The sequence below is a fragment of the Apodemus sylvaticus genome, chromosome 21 (genome assembly GCF_947179515.1).
Source record: "Apodemus sylvaticus chromosome 21, mApoSyl1.1, whole genome shotgun sequence".
NCBI classification, from domain to species: domain Eukaryota; kingdom Metazoa; phylum Chordata; class Mammalia; order Rodentia; family Muridae; genus Apodemus; species Apodemus sylvaticus.
In genome coordinates, this window is record NC_067492.1 from 9,080,280 (window position 1) to 9,106,259 (window position 25,980).

Consider the following 25,980-nt stretch of genomic DNA (forward strand, 5'->3'; position numbering starts at 1 on the left):
CCATTATATTCAGGGATGAAGGCAGGTTCCTTGGCAGGACCATAGGAGAAAGTACCACAGGGCCAGCTTCTTGTCGGTTTAAAAAAAAAATCATTTGTATGTGTGAAGTGTGTGTGGAGATCAAAGGACATCTTGTGAGAATTGGTTCCCTCCTTCCTTCACGTGGGCTGTGAGGAATGGACTCAGTATGTCAGACTCGGCAGCAAGCACCTCCGTTCTCTGAACCATCTTCCCCGCCTTTTGTCATAGCAACAAGAACAGTCACTATGACAGCAGCCTTTCCCAGACTGTCACCAGGTACTGAAGGAGGCGCCTGCAGCTGTCCGGCTATGCGTGGCAGGGACACGGTGTCATGCTCCCAGTGTGGTAGCATCGAATCAGTGTCACAGCAGAAAGTTCCAAAAGGGACATGGCTTACATAGACAGCTGCTTCCAGCACCCAGCAGACAGGCTGAGGACCCACTGTGTCAGGTTCCCTTTGAGGCTTTTCCTAGACTTTGCCCATTTTACAGGCCAAAAAACCAAGGCTCAGAGAGGGCAAGCGCTCCCCAACGTCACACAGCTGGTGGACAGGCTCAAACCCAAATTGTGCCACCAAGATGAAGATGACAGTGGTGAGAACACTGACTACCGTGTTCTGCAGCAGGTGCTCTGTCACTCTGTCAACAGTCCTGTTGCTCACGGCTAGCCCACTGTGCGGGAGCCAGCCCCAACCACAGTGTGTCATTTGCATAGTAAGTAGGAGGGTGGGACCAAGACTTGTTCATTTGCATTATAAATAGGGGGTGTGGCCAGATTCCAGCTGGGCAGGATCAGGTTCCAGGCTTTCTTAGAATCTGCCAGTCTCTGGTTTTTGGGTTTTTTTTTTTGATGTTTATTTGTTTGTTTGTTTTAGGGAGGTGTCATCACATACATATAGGGTGCCCCAAACTACAGGCTGAGCCCTAGCATGGCAGGACCTTGGGTAGAATCACCTGAGCCTCACTGGTTCAAATGGGGGTGGGAGTCCATTTCTCTTCAACCTGAGGAGGCTTTGACCAAAGGGGAGCCCCAGACAGTTGGCACCAGGCACATTGGTGCCTACTCTGGGCTGTGTCCTTGGGGACAAGGTCCTCCCCTCCCCCACTCCTCCTTTACACTCTCTCTCTCTCTCTCTCTCTCTCTCTCTCTCTCTCTCTCTCTCTCTCTCTCTCTCTCTCCCCTGCAACCCCTAAGGGCACTCTCATCAAATTCAGGGTTGAGACAGGCCCCACCCAAAGCTGGAGCCACCCTGGCCTGGGGTCACCCACGGTCAGTCCTAATGGCCGCCTCCCCTGTCCGGCCCTGTCTCTGCCGGGAGTGATCTATGGCCCCATTACCACCAAGGCCTCTGAAGGGCTCCAGGATGGATTACCGCCTGCCTCGCAGGAGCAGGGAGCCGGTTTCCACTAACCATCCATCAGCAGCAGCTGGCCCTGAGGACGCGGCCACAGACACCAGGCACAGGGGCTGTGTACCCTGCTCTCCCTCTAGCTTCACTTCCAGGGACCCCAGAATGCCATCTGTCAAGGACGGCTGTCCTAACCCTGTGGCTGCGGGTCTCCATTTGGCCATTAACCTCCCTAGACAGTGCCTCCCACAGTAGGGTGACACCATGCCCATGCGGGGACCTAGGCTGCGTGTCCAGCACCATGACCGAGGCCCTACTTGTATGTGGGCCATATGTCAAGGCCCCCTCCCTGCCCGCAGTCTGCTGCAAGCTGCCACAGGCCCAGGTGCCACCTCCAAACACCTGCTGGGTTCTCCCTGCCTGACAACTGTCCTTAGGGCTGTGTGGCTGGGTCCAAGAAGGTACAAAGGACTTACAAAGCGAGAACAGACTTGTCCTCGGCTGGCAGAGAACATGGGGCCTCGGGCAGGTGCCAGAGAGCCGGCAACACTTTATGACAAGAAGCAGTTTTGGGTCTCCGGCCCCACTGAGGAGAGGTGGGCAGGGCCCTAACCTACCAGGTCTCCACAGGCTGCTACACAGCATGCCTCCTGCCTCCCCTGTGCACGCACGGAACAGATCAGGAAAGTCAAACAGACCTACTCTGACTCAGCACCCACCCTGAGATCAATTTCCAGTGTAGGGCACTCCCACTGGTTCTGTTGCCACCATGGGAGGACTGGATTAGTAAACTGTCCCAGGAGACCTCTGCAGAGGAGGCTCTGGTCATATAAAACACAGCCCACAGCCTGGCTGCTAACCTTGGCCCTCCCGTGGGCTGGGCTGTCACCTGCACAGGCCCTGGCTTGCACAGGAAGAGTAAGAGAGTCCCGGAGCTGTGCCCACAAGGACAAGGAGAGCACTCGGCCACAGCCAGAGGGTGTCACGCGTTAGGACTCGGTGTCGCCAGTTCAGTGAAAGAATGGTCTAAAGTCACACAGCAATGGCAGAAGGGAGTCACTGCCTTTATATTCTCCTCAGCTCAACAAGAAGGGAAGGTAGCTGCTGCCCTAGCATACACAGCGTCCACAGAAGCTGTGACAGTCCCTGAATGCCCCTCCTCGGGATCAGCTGGGTGTGACACTAAAATGGTCCTGCTCAACTGGGGCTGAGGATCCGTGGCAGCCACTTTGGTGGCAGTTCCGCCACAGAGGCTGCACATGTGCAGAGGGGATGGCTGGCCTTGCCAGGATCCAGAAGGGATACCATGTCCCGCAGTGGACAGGTGGATGGATAAAAGCAGACCAGAGCGAAGAGCACAGGTCTGTGAACCCCCGACCGCGACCGCCAGCTGAGAGGCCAGTGATCCACTGTGACCCCCCCCACTACACAGAGGCCAGTGATCCACTATGACCCCCCCACTACACAGAGGCCAGTGATCCACTGTGACCCCCACACTGCACAGAGGCCAGTGATCCACTGTGACCCCCCCACTGCACAGAGGCCAGTGATCCACTATGACCCCCACATTGCACAGAGGCCAGTGATCCACTGTGACCCCCACACTACACAGAGGCCAGTGATCCACTGTGACCCCCACACTGCACAGAGGCCAGTGATCCACTGTGACCCCCACACTGCACAGAGGCCAGAGATCCACTGTGACCCCCACACTGCACAGAAGCCAGTGATCCACTGTGGCCCTGCCACACTGCACAGAGGTCAGTGATCTACTGTGACCCCCACACTACACAGAGGCCAATGATCCACTGTGACCCCCCCACTACACAGAGGCCAGTGATCTACTGTGACCTCCAAAGAGGCCAGTGATCCACTGTGACCCCCACACTACACAGAGGCCAGTGATCCACTGTGACCCCCACACTACACAGAGGCCAGTGATCCACTGTGACCCCCACACTGCACAGAGGCCAGAGATCCACTGTGACCCCCCCATCCTGCACAGAGGCCAGTGATCCACTGTGACCTGCCCCTGTATGCTGCACAGAGGCAGGTGATCCACTATGACCCACACACTGCACAGAGGCCAGTGATCCACTGTGACCCCCCCCCCACTGCACAAAGGTCAGTGATCCACTGTGGTCCCCACACTGCACAGAGGCCAGTGATCCACTGTGACCCCCCCCCCCCACTGCACAAAGGTCAGTGATCCACTGTGGTCCCCACACTGCACAGAGGCCAGTGATCCACTGTGACCCCCACACTACACAGAGGCCAGTGATCCACTGTGGTCCCCACATTGCACAGAGGCCAGTGATCCACTGTGGCCCTGCCACACTGCACAGAGGTCAGTGATCCACTGTGGTCCCCACGCTGCACACAGGTAGGTAAGGCCTCCCATCCTGGCCAGATGACCTGCTGCTCCGCAGCTCCCTTCAGTGGCAGGCCTCTCTGTCCTGCCAGGGCCGGCGGCCATCTAGGTCCTCCAAGCTCATAGCATCCATCCATTCTCCTCCTACACATGACCAGGGAGAAGCAGGATTCCCCTGAGATCTGCTGCTGAGGAAACTACTGGTCAGCCATGCTGGCCTTGGGGAGCAGTGGGGGGGGAGCAGGGGTAGGGGTTTGGGTACGCTGTACAAGGTGAGTAGGTACTGAGCACTGGGTGCTTCCTGAGTGACCAGGAGGAGTAAGGACGGTCTGTCTGAGTCCTCAGGACTATGTGCATGAGCAGTAAGTACTGGATGAACATGGTCAGTATGTGGGCTGAGTACTGTGTACTGAGTACAGAGAGAGGGAGTGATGGGTGATAGAGTACTGTGTAACTGACCAGCACTCTAGGAGCGGTTAGTGCTGTGTAGGACGAGTACACGAGGGATCAGCCCTGTGACAGCAGTGAGTGCTGTGTACAGGGTATATCTTTGAGAGTACTGTGTATGCATAATGACTGTGCAGGGAGTACTGAGAGCCACAGGTACACTTCGGAGATGTGTGTGTGTGTGTGTGTGTGCGCGTGTGTGTGTGTCTGTCTGTCTGTCTGTCTGTCTGTGTCTGTGCTGTATATGAATGCTTGGGAGCTCTGCATGGTTCTGCTGTGTGCCTGCCTGCCCGTCTCTGTCCATCTGTCCATTTGTCTGTCTGTGTCTCTGCTGTATATGAGTGCTTGTATCTGTCTGTCTGTCCATCCGTCTGCCTATCTGTCTGTGCTGTATTTGAGTGCTTGGGAGCTCTGTGCATGGTTTCACTGTCTGTCTGTCTGTCTGTCTGTCTGTCTGTGCTGTATATAAGTGCTTGAGATCTCTGTGCATGGTTCTGCTCTCTGTCTGTGTGTCTGTGTGTCTGTCTGTCTGTCTGTGTGTCTGTGTTTGTGATGTATATAAGTGCTTGGGAGCTCTGTCAATGGTTCTGCTGTCTGTCTGTCTGTGCTGTATGGGAGTGCTTGGGAGCTCTGTGCACGGTTCTGCTGTGTACCCTGAGTACAGTACACTGGCCACTAAGCAGGGGTGAGATCAGCTCAGTGTGTACTGAGGCCTCCCACGCTTCCACACACACAGGCTCTGCAAGCCCAGTGATGGTCACAGGCGGAAGTGGTGGGTCGTCTGGTCTTCACGGTCCAGGAGGACAGTCTGCTGCTGAAACACGCTGTGTTCTTCCCCAAAAGGATCCTGGCTGGCTCTGCCGCTCACCATCCCTGTTCTGTGCCAGACATCTTCTCCCTGGGTGCTGCCACAGACCTGCAGGTGGGTGGCCTGGTTGCCCATAAGGAAGCTGGCTATCTTTCCAGGGCCCCTCCCATGCACACGAAGGTGGCTTTTCAAAAGTCTACACCTGCAGGTTGGACAGAAGATCTCAGAGTCAGGCTCAGGGCTGGGGAGCTTTGTGTGGAGACTGAGCCCTGCCTCTGAGGTTCAGACATCTCTGGGGTTGACCCTGCCCCCACAGCAGTCAGTGCAGTGGGCAAAGGAAGGCCTGGGGACACAGATAAGGCCAGGGTGCAGGGTGGCGGGAACAAGCACCAGACAGAAGTGATAAGCTGGGAGCAGCCTGGGCCCACCCCAGGCCCCATGGTCTATCTGGGGACAGCAGATAGTACATTGCCCAGGGAGTTGTGGTCTGGGTCTGTGACAGATGACAGTGTACCTGCAGCCACTCTGGGGCTCAGACCTGCCTCCCAGCTCCCTGTGAAACTGTTCATAGCCTGGACCACTGGCCTTAGCTTTGTCCCATAGCCCCACAGAAGGGTTAGCACACAGAAGCCCTTCGGGACAAGCCAGACTCTGGCCCTTAATCTTGGAGAGTCAATGCTGACCCAAGGTCTAGCCTGAACTACCTACTTGATTCCAAATTCCTGAGCTGTCCAAGGAGACCCAGCGTGGTGTGGCTGTCCTTATTTACCTACTGACTGGCTGACACCCCCACCCCACCCCAGCCTTAGTTTCCTGTGTTCCCACATCCTACAGACATCACACATGTTAAATCTGTCCTTAGCAAGAGGTATGTGTGTATTATTACATAAAATTTGTTTAATTAAGAGTATGACTTGCAGACCCACCCACGGGCACATTCCCCAGGAGGCCAAACACAGGTCCCCAGACAGCACATGGTGTTCAATAGAAGGAGATTATAATACCCAAATGGTGGTAGGTCAGGTGGCCACTAACCAGGGGTCAGCCTAGCAGCGGGTGGCAGGGCAGTGCATAGGAGAGACATCATGCCACTGGGCCTATATTGTCCACTGTGGAAGAGGCCAAGTGCTGTGTGACTCTGGTAACAAATGTCTACACCAGGTCAGTTGAAAGGAGTATGTCAGTATGTGGCCGTCAAGAATGGAGGGGGGGAGAGACATGTGGTTGGACAGATGGGAACAGTTTTGGGGTAGTGGGTACCTGTGAGCTGGACGGGGGAAGAAGCATGACACTGTGACGACACGACACAGGTGTCCACACTACTGCTTTGTGGAAGATTTGAACTCAAGTTCATCTCGGTTAAAAACAAACAAAAAAACTTAGTGAGGAGCTAGAGACAGGGCTTGGAGACTGGGAGCACTGGGTGTTCTTCCAGAGGACCCACAGGATAGCTCACGACTCCTGTCCCAGGGGCCTGACGCCCTCTTCTGTCCTGTGCAGGAACCAGACACACATGTGGGATGCAGACATACATGCCAGTAAGCCCCAAACACATAAAATAAGTAAATAAAAATTTAAAAAGTGGCAAGCAAGTGTCACGAAGACCTCCACGCATCCAGAAAATTCCCCCACTGCTGTCTGGTTTCAGGTCCCCAAACAAAATGCCAATAACCATCCCCTTCTGGGGTGCAGGATATTCCAAGAAGGGCACCTGAGCCCAATGATGAACCGGTCTATGCAGACCTCTCCCTGCTGGACCGTGCACGTTGTGATGCCCCTCCTCTGGTCCCCATCCTGTCCCTTAGGTATCACTCCCCGGCCGTTGGTCCTGCAGGCTCAGACAGCCCAGTCCCCAAGCCTCTCAGCCCTCAACTCTCCACCTTTCTCTATCCCTGGCACCAACTCCAAGGGGTCTGTCACCCGGACACAGCGGCTGTTCCTGAGGAGAGTGACTGACCGCAGTGTTCCCCGGTCCGTTGGGGTGCAGATGTCCAAGTTGATAACCCTTCCTGGGGACTTGGCTGTGGGCAAAGAGCCAGAGATAAAGCTCAAGGACAGACTTCCTGCCGGGGCAATGTGGCCAGGGCAGAGCGGCCAGAGGAACCTGGGCCTCCCATCAGCCTCTGCCCACTGGCTGCCCCTGCCTTAGGATGGGCGTCTCCTTGAAGCCCTCTTGGTCAGGTCTTAGTCAGGGCCAGGAGGACCGCCAGTCATCTGAGAGGAAACAGTGAGGTCTAGCCTCTGCCAGCTCTGACCTCCCCAGTGTTACAGGAAGAGATGAAGCCACAGTCCTTTCCCAGAGCCTGCTGGGAAGGAACAGCCACTTCCTCACAAGAGCCCACCATGGTCTCATGCGCCTGCCACCTTGTTCCAGGGCCCTCTCTACTTTTCAGAAGAGGAAACTGAGGCACAAGGAAACTACATAACATGTCCTAGGCCACACGGCAGAGAAAGATTTTGTTTTGTTTTGTTTGTTTTGAGACAGCGTTTCACCAGATAGCCTAACCTGGCCTGGAACTCACAAGAGATTTGCCTACCTCTGCCTCCCCAGATTTGGGGGTGGGGGGAAGGTGTGTGGCACCAAGCTTGGCTAGCCTTGAATTTTCTCCCAGGCTCTGCAGCAGCCAGAATCCTAAGCCTGAACCCTTGGGTTAGGAACCAGCGTTGGAAGAGAAGGCAAACCCCCAGGCATGAGAGACCATGGGAACCTCGCCCGAACACTCTGCATGAGACAACCTGAAAGGCAGATACCTCAGGTCTCCTGCCATCCACCTCACACCCTCACTTCCACCCCCGACCTGGTCCCCATACTGTATACTGTATATGGCCTCTAAAGGGGTGCCCTGTGGCCATTCCCACATCACACACACACACACACACACACACACACACACACACACACACAAACAAACATTCTATAATTAGATCGACTAGAATTCCAGAGCCAAAAATCAAAACAGAAAAGATGGCAGGCAGGACAGGGTTCCCACCCCCCACTCCACGGAGGGCGTGCAGGGCCCAACCTGCTCCGCACTGGTGAGAACAACGAGACAGACAGAACAGAGCAAGCAGCTCGCACCGGCTGGTGCTGGGACACGAGTCCCAGCTTCCCCTGCTGCTCTGTCGCCGCCTACTCCTCCTTCCCCCCTCCTGCTCCCGGCTCAGCAGCCCCTCCTCCCACACCCGAGGGCAGGGGCACCTGTGGCTTGGCAGGGCCGGGTGCCAGGGGTCATGGCACTTTCCCTCTGTTTCTGGGCTTGCCTCCAGCCTCAGCCCACTGTGGTGACAGCCTGCCTGCCGTGGCTCAGAGAACAGAGTCAGAACTGTGTTCTTATGTCCCCAGCCAGGACCACACGCTTTGGCAGGCAGGCAGGGACGGGAGCCCTGGCCCAAAAGTGGCCCACACCACCCAGCCACAGACTCTGTCTGTAATCAAGCCTACCATTAGGGAGATGAGAGGCAGTCTCCAGCCTCCGCCCTCACCCCAGTCCAACCCTAGTGACCACCCCTAAACATGGCACAGAAGCCAACGGCCAGGACAGCAGTAACTTAGGAGAGAAAATACGACTGCAGGCAGGCAGTTCCTTGTAGGAAGGGCACATGGATTGTGAGTTGTGGGGTACACTTCACTATGATATGGGGTCACCATTGCTAAGGTCCAAAGGAGAAACACGAGCACCTGGAGCGGACCACCATAGTGGGGGACTAGCCCTCAGGGGTAACGGAGGATTCTATCTCCTTTGAGGAACCTCCATTTCTGCCTCTATCAAGAGGGGTGATGGTGGAGCTGAGGCCCCAAGAGGTACCTGGTAAATGTCATTCCCCTGCTCCCGCTCTGGCTATGTTGGAAAGGGGACAGAAGACTGGGCTAGGGCTGCCTTTGTGGGGGATGGGGCTTGTATGACAATTTGCTGTCCTGATCTGTCCTGGGAGTGCAGGGACCAGAGGCTCCAATGTCTGAAGTGTTTGGGGCACCAGCTTCCAAGCAGGTTGGTCCCTTCTTTCAAGACCTGGCCAAGCACCAGCACGCTCCATGCTTGGTCCCGAGAGGCCCATCCAGGCCCACGTGACGCGGGTGAGGGCGAGGCTGGTGTCGTGCCAGCTGCCCGTCTTGACACTTGCTCTGTGCTCTTTGTAAGAAGCCAGGTTTCCCCTGGCTGGCTGGCTCTACCGGGTGAGGCTCAGAAATGTCCTTCTTCCAAAGACAGTGCTGTCCCTGTGTTTCCTCTCGCCCGTGAAAGGTGAGACAGAACTAGAGGGTCAGGGAAGGAGTTTATTAGGAGGTGACCCTGGGACAAGAGTCACTGGGTATGAACAACAAGAGAACAATTTAGGAAGCTGGCAGCTAACAGGCCTGAGCCTGTCAGGGGTCTGACTTGCCCCATCCACCCACGCACTAGCAGGGGTACTGCCAACTCGGTTGGAAAGAAGCCCAGAGAGGTCAAGAGGCCAGCCCAAGTCACACAGTTTAAGTGGTAAAGTGGCTTACACCTAGGCTGGCAGTAAGGAGTTCTGCTTTACACCATGGTGCTCCAGGAGAGGACAACGGGGCCTTGTGCTCTTCTGGGCCCCATAAGGGAACGCGAGGTGCCACTGCTATCAAGGTGGCAAGCTCGTCAGGATCTCCTCTGTCCTCACCCCCCTGCCAACGTCTCCATCAGACTCCCTGGGCCTTAGCGGCGTGGCCACCGAGCTAGAGGACACACAGGTGCACACGAACAGACCCACCATGCTGACGGGCGTCACTGTTTGTCCACAGTTCTGGACTGATAGCTTCTTCTGCTCATGGCACCTGGGCACCTGCCAGGCCGGGCATGGCAGGCACCCAACTCAGACCAAGGAAGTCTGCAAATGCCCTTTGCCCTCACAGCTTAAGGAAACGTGGAATTCAGGGGTGCAGGAGTCTGTGCACAGCAACCACAGAAAGGCCTAAAAGGAGCTGGGAAGAGGCCACCCCTCGCCCATTAGAGGCCAGAGCTCAGCACCTTCCTTCCTTCTGAGGTAATCTGGGACCACACAAGCAATGGTCACCTAGAATCTGGGGACCAGCTAGGTCAGCGCAGACAGGAGGCCAGGTTAGCCCAGGCAGGAGGCTAGGTTAGCCCAGGCGGGAGGCTAGGTTGGCCCAGGCAGGACAGGGCCAAAGACAGAACAGGCAGAGGCAGTTGCACAAAGGAACCACCAGTATCACAAGCTCCGCCCAGGTCCCAGTGCCCCCGATGACCACATGTATGTCCTACAAGAACATAGAACTTTCCCCCTGGGGCCTCCAACGATTGCCACCAGTGTCTCTGCCACTGCTGCCCCCCCCCCATAGACTCCCCCCCAGTGAGACCCAATCTCCCTGACTTCTACCAGGGACTAGTCCCTTACTCCCTCAAACAGCCCTGTAAGACAGCGTGTGTCCCCTTCATAACCTGTAAACTGCACATCTTACCAGGGAAAGGAGGGTCACACCCAGGACCAGCCAGGGTCTGGGTCCCACACAGTCTTCACTGTGAAACTCACTGTGATAAAGGAAATGTCGGATGTCACTTGCATCTGACATGGGACCAGTAGAACCAGAACCTCAGTGTCACCAGCACCAGACACCTGAGCCCGGGGCCTGCCTCTGACCCTCCAGGTCCTCACGGCTCCCCTCTTGGCCCTTCTGCCTTTTCCTGCTTGTTTCCAGACCAGCGGGTGACCTAGAAAGATGGGTCAGCAATGGTTCTTCACCTGGGCTAGCCCAGGCTAGGCACTCTTAGGGAATGTAGAACTCAGTGGCCTGAGGAGCTGGGAGCACACAGATGACCCTGAGGACAGGCTGGGTGCAGGGGTCAGCCGGGTCAGCCTGTCCACAGTGCACAGGAGGAGGCGGCTCACGCCTTGGGGCAAGCCGTAGGAGGGTTGACTCAATATCCCACCACATCGCTCGGAGTCTGCTAGGCTGGATTTGGGACCCCAGCACTGCCTCTTGGGCCAACACCCACACCCCACATCCATCTATAATGCCCTGATGTCTGGGCACCAGTCCCAAGACCCACACTCCCTCCTCCAAGCTGGTGCAGGCTTTCCAGGGGCTCACTGTGGGCCCACTCACTCCTGGGCGACTCTGGTCAACAAGAAGTGACCGCCCCGCCTGGTCTGGCCACCTGTGAGGTCAGCAGTGGACTCACTCACGGGAAAGGCGATGGACGGGGAAAGGCTCCCCTCTCTCTGCCTCTCCATTCACCTCCCTCAACACCCCCCCCCCAGCTCCTTTATGAGCTAGGTTTGCACTCAGAGCTGGGTGCAAGCTTCAGCCCAGCAGGGCTGGGCAGGCCTCCTCCTGCTCCCCAGCACCCTACCTGGCACAGCCACTGTGGCTTACACTGGGGTCAGGCCCTCGGAGGTGACAGACCACTTCCCCACAGTCCTGAGTACTCCGCCTCTGGAGTTCTCCTGGCAGGCTTGACTGGTAGAGACATTTACTGCACAGAGGAGGAAGGCTATGCCCTGGAGGGCAGAGAAGACCCAGAGAGGTCACCTGGACAGCCCTCATTCAGGTAGGTACTTGGCACCATGGGAGGCCAACATAAAGGTCAAAGGTCAAAGAGAAACCACGTCCAGGGTGGGGTGCTAGGGAAATATGTGCGTATATGTGGGAGACAGGGAGGAGGCTCAGAGGATTAGTGGAGAGGAGGCGGCTCCATGGAGTAGAAGACTGGGTGAGTGGTGGACTCTAGGAGGCTGAGGGGGGCTGTGGGTTGCAGTTCATGCTCATTGCTTGGGAGAGGGGGATGTAGATGCCCATGGGAGACAAGGAGCACAGTCCACAGAGAGGGAGGAGGGATAGGAAGCGCCAGCCATTCTGGGTCTAGGGTTTTGGGTGGGTCCCTCTTCAAAGAACGCCCCCTACCCTACTCAGATGGTAGGGCCCCATTCTGAACTCCCTTTCCCCTAAATCCCTCAGTCACAGGGTGCTGTCCCTGTGGCCTGTTCTTCTTGGAGTCCATCTTGATTCATTTGGGGTGAAGAGGGCACTCCAGGTGCCCTTAGCTTTGATTTTTGGCTGTGCCGGGTTGCGCCCCCTTCTGGGCCAGTGACAAACTACATCCACAGCCTCTGTCTGGGATGGGAAGGAATCTCCTTCCCTCCCTAACCTGCTCAGCAAAGCGGTCCAGATAGGGAAACTTCGGGGTCCAAAGGCAGGCTGTCCTTACTCGGCAGCTCACATGGCTGGTCTGCCGCCACCCCTGAGTTCTGGAGTGACCTCGCTCTCCTGAAACTGCCCAAATAGAGACACACTTCCTGTTCATTCCAAACCTTTCACTGACATCAGGAACCCTGTACTCCTGGAAGCTAAAGACTTAGCCCAGACAAGCTGACTGGAGCAGACTGCCAACCAGCAGGCTCTTCGATGGCACCACCTTGTCCTGAAGCTGTGAACAGAGCGCCACCTCACAGGGCAGAGTGGACCTGGTGGCTGTAGCTGGGACCAGGTCCTAGGCAGAGGGAGCAGCCAGATTAGTCAGGCAGGTGTGCTGGAGTCTCGGGGGTCTGACAGTTGGGGAGGGGTGGCAGAGAATGGAGAGATGTGAGGAGGGGGCCAAAGCCAAGGGCCGCGGAGGCTTTCAGAAGCTGGGGCAGGCACAAGGCAGATCTTACACATTAGGAGGAAGCAGCTTGTGTGTGAGGCCTTTGCCTGAAACCCAGATGAGAGCTCTGACCTCTAGCCTAAAGGGAAGAGGCATGTTTGTAGCCACTAAGTTCCAGGTGACATGTGACACAGGAAACCCGTGTGACAGGAAGACTCACAGATGTTCCCTGACAAGTGTTTGCTTGGAGGATCATCCTCGGGCCACCAGCTCAGTCGTGACCTTGAGGTGCCCTTGGCCGAGCCCTGACCACTGGGTCCTCTGTTTCCTGAAGGCATTGCTTCTTCTGTTTTTGTTCTGCTTGTGAGATTCGTTTATTTTTGATTTCTTATGTGTGTTTCTAAGTGTGCCAGCTTTGTGCAGTCCCTCTGAAGACCAGAAGAGGGCGCCAGACTCCCTGGGCTGGAGTGACTATCTAAATGTGGGTGCTGAGAATTGAACCCAGGTCCTCTGCTAGAAGAGCAGCCAGTGCCCTTAAACCCTTGGCCATCTCTGTGGCTCTTCCTATAGCTCCCTCGCCAGAGGCTTGAAAGGTTCACTCAGCCTTCAGAGTTCCTGGGCAAAACGTGTGCTGACCGGCCCGGCCAGCCCAGGACCTGAAGACAGAAGGAAGGTTCTGGAGTTGCGTAGGAAGCCACGTGGATGCACATACCTGGGCTTTCCAGATCTAATGTCCTCCATCCACTGCTGCACAGACCCCAGCTCCTGTTCACCCAGCGAAAGCTTGTGAGTCTCTCTCCCGCCTTGTGCTCTCAGGCACAGGGAGACATGATCTCTGCTTCAGGAAGGCCACTCAGCATGCCTTAGGCCTTCGAACCTTTCCTCCCCTGACTGGAAGGCCATGGGGCATTCTCTCAGCAGGGCCTCCTGTCCACAGGAGTTGCCTCCCTGACATGCAACAGGAGTTCTGGAGTTCTTGAGCACTGGGCCACAAGTCTGTTTTGTGCAGAATCTGGGGTACACAATAGATACTAAGTGCCCATAAAACCACACACACACACACACACACACACACACGCATACGCAGACACACACGCGTGTGCGCACATACACACATGCACACACACGCACAGATACACATGCACACACAGGCACACATACACGCTCATGCACACACAATGCACACACACAGAGACATGCAGACACATACACATGCAGACACACATGCACACATGCACATACACACACGCATACACACATGCACACGCACACACACATGCACACGCACACACATGCAAGCGCGCGCACATACACACATGCACACACGCACAGACACACATGCACACACAGGCACACACACACGTGCACGCGCGTACATACACACATGCACACACGCGCGCAGACACACATGCACACATAGGCACACATACACACTCATGCACACACAATGCACACACACAGACATGCAGACACATACACATGCAAACATACATGCACACACACACATACATGCACAGACACACACACACACACACACACACATGCACGCACGCATGCACACACATGATGTGGCGGTAAGAGACCCACAAACAGGAAGGATTAGCATCTCCGATGGGAATGGAGCTGGAGAGAGAGGCTGCAACCCCGTGAGCAGTTGTCAAAGGCTGTATGCTTGGAATAACCCCCAGGAGCCAGGAAAGGTCACACATACGTGACCTTCACAGGGTGGGCCAGCTGCTTACAATATTGCCTCCTTAGGGCCCCATGACTCTTCACCCACAGGGCCGGCAAAAGTCACAGTGGCTCCGAGCATGGTCTTGTTTGTTTGTTTGGTTTTTCGAGACAGGGTTTCTCTGTGTAGCCCTGGATATCCTGGAACTCACTCTGTAGACCAGGCTGGCCTCGAACTCAGAAATCCACCTGCCTCTGCCTCCCGAGTGCTGGGATTAAAGGTGTGCGTCACCTCTGCCCACCCAGCACTGAGCATGGTCTTTGTGTATGTTTCTGTGCTTGTGTGGAGATGCAGGGGCGGGTGCACACGTGTGTGTAGGTCAGGCTCTGATGTCGGATGTCTTCAGTCATTATCTTGGTTTTGAAGACAGGGTCTCTTATTGGTCTGGAACACACTGACTGACCTAGGCTGGCCGGCAAGCCTCGGGGGCCACATCCCCCCTACCCCCTGCCCGCCCGTCTGCAATTCAGGGATCACAGGTGTGAACCAACACACTCAGCTTTTACATGGGTGCTAGGAACAGAATTCAGGCCCTCATGCTAACTGAGCCCACCCCACAACCCAAGCCTCTCACTCTTTTCCTTTTCTTTAAGAATTACTTACTGATTTTATGTATGTGAGTACACTGTAGCTATCTTCAGACACATCAGAGGAGGGCATCGGATTCCATGGTTGCTGGGATTTGAACTCAGAACCTCTGGAAGAGCAGTCAGTGCTCTTAACCACTGATCCATCCCTCCATCCCTCAATCTATCTTTCTCACTGAAAATTTCTATCTCCAACCTTCTGGGGTAGAATTTCCAGTTGGTGGGGGCACTTCTGGGCCACGGCACACCAGGCACAGGTCTGCCCTGATGACAAGCCATCAGGAAGGCACTGGGTCTGGGCCAACACTTGGGTTACCATTTCCCGCTGCCCACACTAAATACCCTTTCCTCTTTGTTTTCTCTAAGCTGAAACTGGTGGCAAACACACACAGTCACACACCAGCCAAGGAAGTGTCGAAAAGACAGTATATCCCAGTGGGTAGGAAGGCAGACCCCCCAGGGATAAGGACACGGGCCTGCAGTCTCTGCACTAGGAGACTGCTGCAGTGGGGGTTACGAGTTCAAGACCAGCTTGGGCTTCAGCATGAGACCCCGACTCAAAACAACAAAATAGCCGGGTGGTGGTGGCGCTCGCCTGTAATCCCAGCACTTGGGAGGCAGAGGCAGGTGGATTTCTGAGTTTGAGGCCAGCCTGGTCTACAGAGTGAGTTCCAGGACAGCCCGGGCTACACAGAGAAACCCTGTCTCGAAAAACAAAAAACAAAAACAAAAACAAAAAACAACAACAAAACAATTTTTAAAAAGAGAAAGGGGGTGCTGGAGAGATGGATTAGAGGTTAAGAGCACTGACTGCTCTTCCAGAGGTCCTGAGTTCATATCCCAGCAACCATATGGTGGCTCACAACCATCTGTAAAGGAATCTGATATCCTCTTGTGGTGTGTCTGAAGACAGCTACAGTGTACTCACACACATAAATAAATAATTCTTAAAAAAAAAAAAATAAGAGGAAAGAGGCACAACGGAGGACATCAGACACTGGTGCTAAGGACACTGACAAGAGGACAGCGTTTCCCAAAGTCCTGCAGCGAACATCCCAAGGTCGCTGTGCTCATTTGAATGCAGGCCCAGCTGAGCAGGGTGGCACTTGCCTGCCATCTTAGCTCTCCCGAGGCTAGGGCAGGAGGATGGAGAGTTCCAGGCTGGCCTGGGCTCCATGGGCAGACCCTGAGTCAGAACAAAATGTCTGCTAAAACAGGAAGGGGGGATGAGAAGGGGGGAGGAGAAAGAGGGCGGGAGGGCGGCCGGTCTCTGCCTGCGTCCTGTGCGCCCCACTGTGTTCAGAGAGACCCCAGGCCTTCTCTCTCTGGGTAAAAAGGCCTCTTTACTGCCTGTGCCTTCAGAGGTCTCTAGACTTCCTGCCCTGACTTGCAAGCCATGTTTCTGGCATTATGAGATGTTCCCAAGAAGATAAAAATCACTGCAAGTGGGAGCCAGGCATTGGATCCCAGCACCACTGGTAGCGCCCACGGGAGAGGACGGCACAGTGAGGTGTAGGACAGGTGCCCAGGAGGTCCTGCTGCAGGGGAGTGTACTGGGGGCGATGTGCAGGGAGCTGTGGCCCCCTCTGCAACCCCCCTCCCCAGAGCAGCTGTGGCTCCCCAGCCATAGGCAAGTCTGTCTGTGCCCGGTGTCACCACACTTGGCTCTCCACACGCTGCTGTGGGCATTCTGCCAGCTGAGTACCCTCCCAGCCTTGCTGGCAATAGAGGCAGCCTCCGCCAGAGCCCATTTTTTCTGACAAAGAAGGGGAAGAGGCAGAGTTGCCTGTGACAAGCCCGAGCCTCCGTTCTGTGTGCTGGAGTCACGGTACACTTTAGATGAGGCCGCCTCCTGCCTTCTACTGCTCAGTGTGCTAGTGAATTTTCAGTCAGCTTGACACTAGCTCCAGTTGTCTAGAAAGGGGAACTGAGAAGGCCCCTTCATCAGATGGTCCGTGGGCAAGTCTATGAGGCATTTTCTTGACTGATGATTGATGTGCAAGGGTCCAGCCCACTGTGGGTGGTACCGCCCCTAGGCAGGTGATTCTGGATTCTCTAAGAAAGCAGACTGAGAAAGCCACAACCAGTTAACAGCTTTCCTCTGCCGCTTCTCCTTCACGTCCTGCCTCCAGGTTCCTGCCATGGCTTCCTTCAATGGATTGTTCCTGGAGCTGTAAATTCCCGCCCCCTCTCAAGTTGCTTTCCGTCGGCAATTTATCACAGGGATAGAAATCCTAAGATAGGCCAGACAGCATCCTTGTGGCACAGACGGGAAACTAAAGCAAGAGACGACATCTGGCTTATACCGGAAGCTCAGTAGAGCCAGGTTTTAGAACACAGCAAGCCCAGATCCATGCGTGTGAAGATGCCCACATCCCGGGCACATACCGTACACATGACAGGAGGAAAAGGGGGGATGGGGTGGGAATGGCAGTCGGAACGAGCGTCCCCTTGTGAACATCCGCTTCTAGCAACGCATGGTCCCAGAGTCACATCTACTACACACAGCCCCAGCACCCAGAAACCCTCTCCACGGCTGCAGCTCAGCGCAGGGAAACCTGTCTCTCAGAATCTGTGTTCTCAGGAGTCCCTGAACCTAGGGTCACCCCACCCACCCCTCAGGGACAAAGAAGATGTGGAGTCAGTCTTGAGGTAGGCAGATGGCACAAAGAGGGCTTGACACAGTGCTGTTCCCAGAGGGAAGTAGGCAGGAGATAGGAAGACAGACAGGCAGATACAGACAGACAGACAGACGGATAGGTTACAAAAGCAGCGGGAAGCCCTGAGGAACCTCAAACCCAGCCTGCATCTGAAGGGTATGGAGGGGGCCAGGTAAGGAGTGTCCTCCACAGGGTCCTGACAAGAGATGTCCCCCAACAGAGGCCTGACAATGTCGCCCCCAAGGAAGCCAGGTGCTGGCTACAAAGTGCTACAAGGCCAGATCCCACTCCCTGCTGCAGAGCAGCTCAGGGACTGAGGACAGTGGGAGTCCCAGAGGAAACCTCAGAACCAGGAAACGGGGCCTTAGTAGCCTAGGCAGGACCTAGGCCCAAGGCTCAAGGCTCAAAGTCCCAGAGCCCGAGACATACTGCCAAGGAGAGTGGCTGCCTGGTGCAGAGACAGAGAGACAGAGCTCTACGCAGCCTCTCTTGTCTTCAGATACCGTCAACAGTCATATCATAGCACATTTCACAGCTGTGGCAGCGAGGGCCCTCCTGCTTTCCAGGTCCTTCCAAGGGGCTGCTGGGGAGGGAGCACCAAGGTCTTAAAGGCAAAGCCAGCAGCATAGGGACCTGAAGAACCCTGTCACCCGAGCAGGACCTCCACAGCAGAGCATCCCTCACCACATCTGTCTGTTCCTGTCACCACTGGGTGCAGGCTGCAGCAGCGGCCGCCGCCTGAGAGACAGGTTAGCAGCAGGGTTGTCCCAGGTCAGCCACAGAGAGATTATGGTAGACGAGTCAGGGAGGAGAGGGTCAACCATGATGATGGCTGTTCTGCACTGCAGGCCCTGAAGACAGACATGGGCGGGGTCGAAAGCCAAGGAACGTTCTAGAAGGAAGACCAGAAGGAGGACCAGGCTTTCCCTGTAGCCTCTCAGAAACTGACCCTGTCCATCTTGGATTCCCTCAGTGAGACCTGGATGAGGCTATATAGTCCAGGTGATGTTCCTGCCTCAACCTCCCCAGTGTGGGAATCACAGGTGTGTGTGTGCACGCATAGTGTGCTTGTGTGTGTGTGTGTGTGTGTGTGTATGTATGTGTATGTGTGTGTGTGCGTGTGTATGTGTGTTATGCCCAGCTCAAGATTTATCACAGCAGCCACAGTAAGTTGACATTTCTGGGTGGGGCAGGCCAGGTGATAGCCTACAAGAGGAGAGATGGGAGGAGCCTTTAAGCAACAAAAGCTATGCAGCAAGAGATGGTGCTATGGCTGGATACCTCTACACAGCATCTCTGGTCACTGACCCACCCACAAGGGAGGCGCTTTCCTTCCCAATGGCGGTAAGTGATGGTTAATACTGCCTGTCAGCTTGTCCGGATCTTGAATCACCTACTAGATAAACCTCCGGGCACGGCTGTGAGGGATTTTCTAGATTGGGTTGAGTAACCAAGGGAGACCCCACCTGAATGTGGGTTCCCGGACTGGATACAAGGGAGGGAGGGAGGGAGGGAGCCACGCAGACGCTTCCTCCCCTCTGCTTCCTGACAGCAGATGCCACATGGCTCCTGCTCCTGCCCCGCCACTGTAGTCTGGAACCAACCGTGAGCTGAGGAAACCCTTCCCCCCGCTTATAAGCAGCTTTTGTGAGGTGTGGGACACAGGGAGTAACAGTGCCTGTGGGCAAACCAGTATGCGACAGCCAGGCTTTGATCTGTGTGCGGTGAGGATGTGAGGTCTTCTGCTATCCACTGTATCTCGAGGATGCTGGCATGTGGACAGGGTGGGAATGCGGCCACGAACCCTGGTAGCCATTTTATGTGCACAGCTAAGCCCCAGTTCTCTTGGGTTAGGGCTCATGAAACCCCATGGGGGGGGGGTACACATGCCTGGTCTGACCACTATCATGATGCTGACATGCAGCTGAGAAAGGGAGGGACTGGGACCAGAGTGGCCAGCCATGGCTTTGGGCACACGCAGCTCAGCTCACCAGTGGGGACAGCGGCTTCTACTGTCTCTGCTGATGAGAGAAACTCGCCACAGGAGAGAGTGCTGCACAACCCAAAAAGGACATGCAAAGCCGTCATCTGTCTAACAGGGCAGGTGGCCACTGCCACAGCCACGCGGGAAGGACATCCAGAGACGAGAATGACACATACGGCTGTTGTAGAGTGTGTAACCTACACAACCTTGCCTGGCAGCTATCACCGAGTCTTAGCGTTTGTGTCACGCCCCTGACGCTGACTCAGATGGACGGCCTCATTTCACGGTGGCTATTCTGCAGTCGGAGCAGCTGAGGCATGGGGGTGGGGGTGGGGGCGGGTCCTTCAGTTTGTAACTCAAGGCTAAGGCACAGACCCACCGTGACACTAAGCCATCTCCTTCCGGTTATTGCAGAGCGTGTAGGATCGCTTCCACTCCAAGGAGCCTTTCCTCAGCACAAGGACAACTGCTTTGAGAGCCCTCTCCCGCCTCGTCAGCTTCCTTCTGTAAAATGGCTCTTGTTCTAACGAGAGGCTCGAGGCTATTGAGAGAGCCAAGTGTCCGCACACTGCAGGGAAGGTTGCCCACCCAAACTCCAAACGACACCCTTCTCTGCAGAAGGGACGGCACAGCAGGCTAAGGTTCCTTAGGGCCTTGTTTGCTAAAGGAACTGTGGCTCGGCCCACCCTGTCCTCACAGGGTGGAGAAGTGGACCCAAGGTGCCTGGCAGGTGCTGGTCCACTCCCCCACGGGCCAGAACCGGGCCGACAACCAGACGTGGCTCTCCTCGTGTGGCGCCTCTGAGTCGGCACTGCCCACACAAAGTTTGCCTGGTGAGCCACCCGGAAGCTTCGCCACAGACAATTGCATCCCTGATGTAGAGATGGCCCTGTTCCCTAAGTGACAACAAACCCTATAAACCCTGGGATCCTGGCGGGCAGAACCCAATGGCTCCAAAGTCACTGCTTTGCACAAGAATTCCTGGGAGCCCTGGTCAAGCCCAGGCCTCTCCCCAACTAGCTCCATATAGAGAAAGCTTTCAGGGAAGCTGAGTTGAGGAACACAACAGCTGGCTGAGGTGTTTACAGCCCTGTCAGAGAGTAGATGGTCCCTTCTTGCCCTGACCAGCCATCCCCAGAGAGGGCTGCGCAAGTCAGAACTGGGGCTGAAGCCACGGCAGCTGGGACCCCGAGAGGCTTCCCTGTGGCTAAGTTCTAAAAAGATGGGGAAAGTGTGTGTGTGTGTGTGTGTGTGTGTGAGTGTGTCCTGAGAGCAAGGGTCTGCATGCTTGTGTGGAGTCTGTGTATGCACCCCTGTGTGTTTCAGATGTGTTATCACCTGTGGGTATGAACGGATGTTGGCATAGATGACTACTGTGGAGTACAGGGTCTAGACCATGTCTGTGCACGCACGCACATGATACAGTCATGAGGCCTGTGCATATATATACCTGCCAGGAGGGCTGATTTCCACACACACACTATGCAAATGTTTCGGTGCTGGCGAGTCTGTGAGGCCCATTTCTTTCTCTGTGTTCTGTAGTCTTCACATCTTGGTATTTGCATGTATGCACCTGTGTCGGTGTATCCATGCATGTTGGTACAAACCCATGTGTGTGTACACATGTCCACGTCTGTCCCATACGGTTGAGCACCTGTATTTACGTGTATACGTATTGGTGCTATATCTCTTTGGTCTGTGGAGGGGAGGTTCTGATCGATCTACAACCTCTGTGTGTATCTATGCACGTGCACCACATGTGGCCCATCTCCACAGCCCATGTGACCGGCCTCTGCCGCAGGCACACAGTGCACAGCTGGTGTGAGCCACGCCGCCCGCTGCTGGATGCGAGGTGGCAGGTGTATGATAATCCATCAGTCACCATCAGATTCTGAGCAGTGCAGCTGCCCCCGTGGGACCTGACTGTAGGCCGTGCTCCTGGCCTTTTCTGCTAGAAGCTGCCCTGGGCCATCCATCCTGGTGGGAGCAGCTGGCAGACGGAGGCCCCTAGTGCCCTGCCCAACCTGTCACTGCAGGGCAGGACTGCCAGCCAGTCTTCTTTGTCTACTGACCTGGCCCCCAAGCTCTGTCTTGCTCAGACAGCAGGGCTGTCCCCCTGACCGTGTACCTTGGCTTCCTGACTCTCAGGGAGCACTGCCCCTACCTCCTCTCCCGCTCCCCCACCCAGTGCAGCCTTCATAGTGAGTCAGGTTGTAGTTACCCAGGAGTCACCTTCAGGGACCCAGAAGTGATAACCCCTGTCCCCAAAAGCTCCAAACAGGGCTCCTTACTGGAAATTGAAATGTCACCCTCAAAACTTACGACCTGGAACTTTCTGGATCAGAGTCAAAGCAGGCTGTAGAAGCCAAATACAGGGTTCAAACTCCAGTACCCCACCACTGCTGTGTGGCAGGTGGGCACCTCGGGCTCTCCGAGACCATTGCACATGGTTCTGCTGACATGAAGCAGGACACAGAAACACAAACACAAGCTTCTGCTTGCCTGGGTGTCACAGAAGACTATGGACTACCAGCCACCTGGCACATCTCAGACTTAGTTGGGGAGACAGAGTATTGCTAAAGGTCCCTTAGCCCAGAGCCTGGGGTGCACCTCTCCCTACACACTGGCTGGCTCTCCTGTAGACCTCCATGAGGGGTTGGCCTGCCCCTTACCAGGAGCATTCTTGGGCTCCCACAGACACATCTCAGGTAGACTTTCCCTGGAGGGGTGCATGGGAAATGCAGAGACAAGCGTGCTTTCAAGTTCCAATCTGGAAAGGGGTGTCCTGGCCCTTGGGAGGGCTCATGTCAATTCAGAGCACCCTGGCTTCCCCAGAGCATGCCTGTGAAACTAAAGGGGGTGCTAAGGGAGGTGCTGCCCACACAAGCGTAGCATTCTGCCTACTGACCTGGGGAAGCCAGCAGGGCTAAGTGCCGAGGCCCACACAAAACGTTTCCCTTGGTACCAGATGTCATAGGCTGTGGAAGCCAGGCCCACGCTCTGCCACGGCAGTTCACAGATGTAAGGTTCTGAGCATGTTGGATGAGTGTGAAAGCAGGGATGGGGGAAGGGGTTCTAGTCTCTGGCAGCATCTACCCTGCACCCCCTCTTTTCTGTATGGCCACCCTATGCACACCTGCCAGTATCTGAAGCCCCTAAAGCCCCCAAGGCATGAGCACTAGATCTGTCATGTCACCCTGAGGACTGCATCCATCTCACAGAAGAAAGGAGACTGGAATTGAAAGATGAATGAATACCCCAGATCCAAGCCTGGGCCCATAGTGACCCAACGCACTGAATCACGTGATCTCTGGTCTGCACGTCGCCTTCCTCAGCCCCGTGTTCTCTAACAAGCTATGCTGCAGGTCTCTATCACTTCAGAGGCTCAGAGGGCCCCTGAGTCTCCACTCCTTTCCAGGCACAGTATGAACCAGGTTCTTAGAGGTCCTCCCTAGCACAGCCTCCTCCAGGGAGTCTTGCACAACCTATGGTGGTCCCACAAGCATCCCCAGGACCTTCAGAAGAGACTCTGAGGATACAAGTGTTCACTGCATCTTCAGAACCTACAGTGAAGGCCTCAGGAGCCTACAAGTGACTGATGGGCTCAGGAAGGGCCACCCTGGCCACGGTTTCCTTGAAAGCCACCGAACAGCGACCGGGGGATATGAAGCCATCTACCTGAGAAGCCTCAACACAGCCATCCTCATGCCCGCTGGCCCAGCACTACAGAAGCCTTCACAGGCAACCAGGTCAGTTGGTCCTCATACCCGCTTTCCCTGAAAACTACCTGCAGACTTGTGTTTGCGGTGGTGACATTTACAAATATGAATGAACAGTCAACAGCATAGGCAAATTCATCACAGAGCATGAAGATAATTCTCCATACCCCAGGACGCAGACTCGAGCCCTAACATGCCAAGGACATGAGGTGGCACCCAGCTCTGAACTCACTGTCCCAACTCAGCCTCCAGAGCCGCAGCCCAACGGCTGGCTCAGGCTCAGCCCATGTGGAGAGACGCGAAACATTCCTCTACCTGTGACTGTGAGGTCTATGCCGTCCCCATCCCAGCTGTCCCGGCTGCTCTGCTGGCTCGACACTGGCAGCGGGTCCTGGGTAGTCCTGGCGCCCCTGGATAGACTGTCTGTGGGGGGCACCAGTTGTAGCTCAGGCTCTGGTGCAGGAGCGTGGACAATTGCAGGTGCCTCCAGAGGAGCTGATGTAACCTGTAAGGAAAGAAGAAGACAAACGAGTCAGGAAGGAGAGGGGCCTTGAGCCGTCTTTCTGTTTCCTCCTCACTGTGGCCTGACCTCTCCCTGTCAGCAGTTTCAGCTGAGCGGACATGACAGCGAAGATTGTGGACTCTCATTGTTTGCCCAGGAACCTCAGGCTGACACCGGACACTGTGAAACTATGTGTGTCCCTCTCTTGACATCTTGACACAGAAGCCCCTAGCTTCTGACAGCCACCCTGGTGAGGGTTTAAGATGGGGCCAGGAGAGACGTGCTCAGCCTTACGCACCCTGTCCCCGGGGATGTCTGTATGTCACCGTGCCCTGTATCACAGGACCCTGGTGTTCAGCTTGGGAAGCTGGGATGGCCCTCTCAGCCACACCCCACAGATTAGGGGGGGGGTGCCATTTCTCCAAGTCCGTTGGGGAAACCTCTCTTCGAGACCAGGTGGCACCTATCCAATCCTGTTGTGAATGTGAGGCATGGGTGGTCTTCCCCACTGCACCGGGTGACTGGAGACGGTTCAGGAAACCGGGGACACCATCCTTAGGGTCTTTGAGGGAGCTACTGCTTAGCTTCATTCCCCTTAGAGCATTCATTCGCCAGGGCTCACTTCCTCACACAACGAACGGGTTTTATACATTTCTAAGTCCCTGCAATCATGGGAATCAGAGAGAACACAGGCATGGTAGGTGCCTTTTGAAACCAGATACCCTAGGTGTCAGCACACCTCTGTGGAGTTCCCACATCTCACTCCAGGCTGTTGGGCACAACGACTGGCATGCTACCCAGATGTTACCCATCTGTTGCGGACCCTTTCCCACATGTGTAAAACTTGTGGACATACATATTCAATACAAAATTCACCAGTTACCACAGAGCCATCCCACACACCTCATATCCACCTTAGAACCTTCTCACCTCCCAGATACAAATGGTTGCAACTACCACATCCCAGTACCTACCTGGCCATCACCCTTCTAACAACCCCTACCCACCACCACCACCACTACCACCACCACGACTACCACGACCACCACCACCACCACCACCAGATACACTTCTTTCTGCCTGTGCCCCACCCCCTTTTCAAGACTGGGAAAACTGAAGTTTGGGAAGTGGCCTCAGAGAAGGAGAAAAGCCACAGGCAGGGTCAGCCCAGGCTGGGGGGCTTCCCAGGTCTAAGTGGGCAGCTGGGGCCAGCTCAGCCTCTGCGAGGCCCTTTGGACCACAGGGAGCCAGGCCCAGGCTGGTAACTCTCCTTCTTCCCCACTGAGAGTGCAGGGCTGATAAGAAGTCATTTTCTGTTCATCCAGTTATTTTTATTTTTTTTTTCAATTTTTTTCCTCCCAGGGCTTAGTTCCATAGGAGTAGGCCCCTAAGTGAGACGGATGTTCAGAGTTCCTGAGGCGAGCGCAGCCCCCACCAGCCCCGCAGGCAAGAGGCAGATGAATTTACTGTGCTGTTTCCTGGAACGGCTTTAATTTATAGCATCCATATGGAGACGCTGCCCAGCCACAGCCCCCGCAAACTCCACGGCAGGCATGCAGGCTGGAGCCAGGAGGCCCCGCGTTACAGGCCATGCACATCATTTCTTCATTCATTTATTCAGTCCTTGGGACCTGGGGTGAGTCTATCACTGTGGCAGGGTCCCCTGAGCACAGATTGGGGCCCTACCCTGCAGGGGGCTTTGGCTGCTTCACAATCTTGTTCTAAACCACCGTGGAAAATTCTATCAGGGCAAAACTAAAGAAAGACAGACGCGGGGTTGCCACATCCACGAGGCAGGGGCAGAATGCTATACTGCTAGCCAGGGGCTCCTGCTTTCAGGGCAGGCTTATGGGTCAAATCGGGTAGTGTCCCTGTGATAGCCCCTCTGGACATGGGCTGGCGGGAAGCAGAGAATTGTGAACGCCCTGTACTTCTTGTTCCATACCTGTGACCCACTTTTTCTCCTGGAGTAGAGGAAGCAGCAGGGTTCTGCTGCCAGGGAAAAGTATCTGGGTGACACTTGGCACCCTTAGGAAGGGGCTGTGGGTGTAAAAATGGCAGTTGGTACCGTGTCTAGCAGAGAACAAGGCAAAAAGAATTCACTGCTGAATACCTACTATGCACTGGCCTCAGTCCAAGCCTTTACGCGGAATCACACGGTCCTTCCCGCCACCCCCTTACCAGGGAGTTGGCACAGCGACTCTCTGACCAGTCTGAACTTGCACAGTAACTGGGGCTTTGA

At 55.4% G+C, this 25,980-nt stretch overlaps 1 protein-coding gene across 3 annotated transcripts in view; it reads right to left on the bottom strand.

Moving 5' to 3' along the window:
* Gse1 (Gse1 coiled-coil protein) overlaps window positions 1-25,980 on the bottom strand; it is a 365,720-nt gene that overhangs the window by 205,085 nt on the left and 134,655 nt on the right. For all 3 annotated transcript variants that reach the window (XM_052166225.1, XM_052166226.1, XM_052166235.1), the window contains exon 2: window positions 23,552-23,741. In XM_052166225.1, coding sequence (XP_052022185.1) covers window positions 23,552-23,741 — 190 coding nt within the window. The remainder of the gene's footprint in view (window positions 1-23,551; window positions 23,742-25,980) is intronic.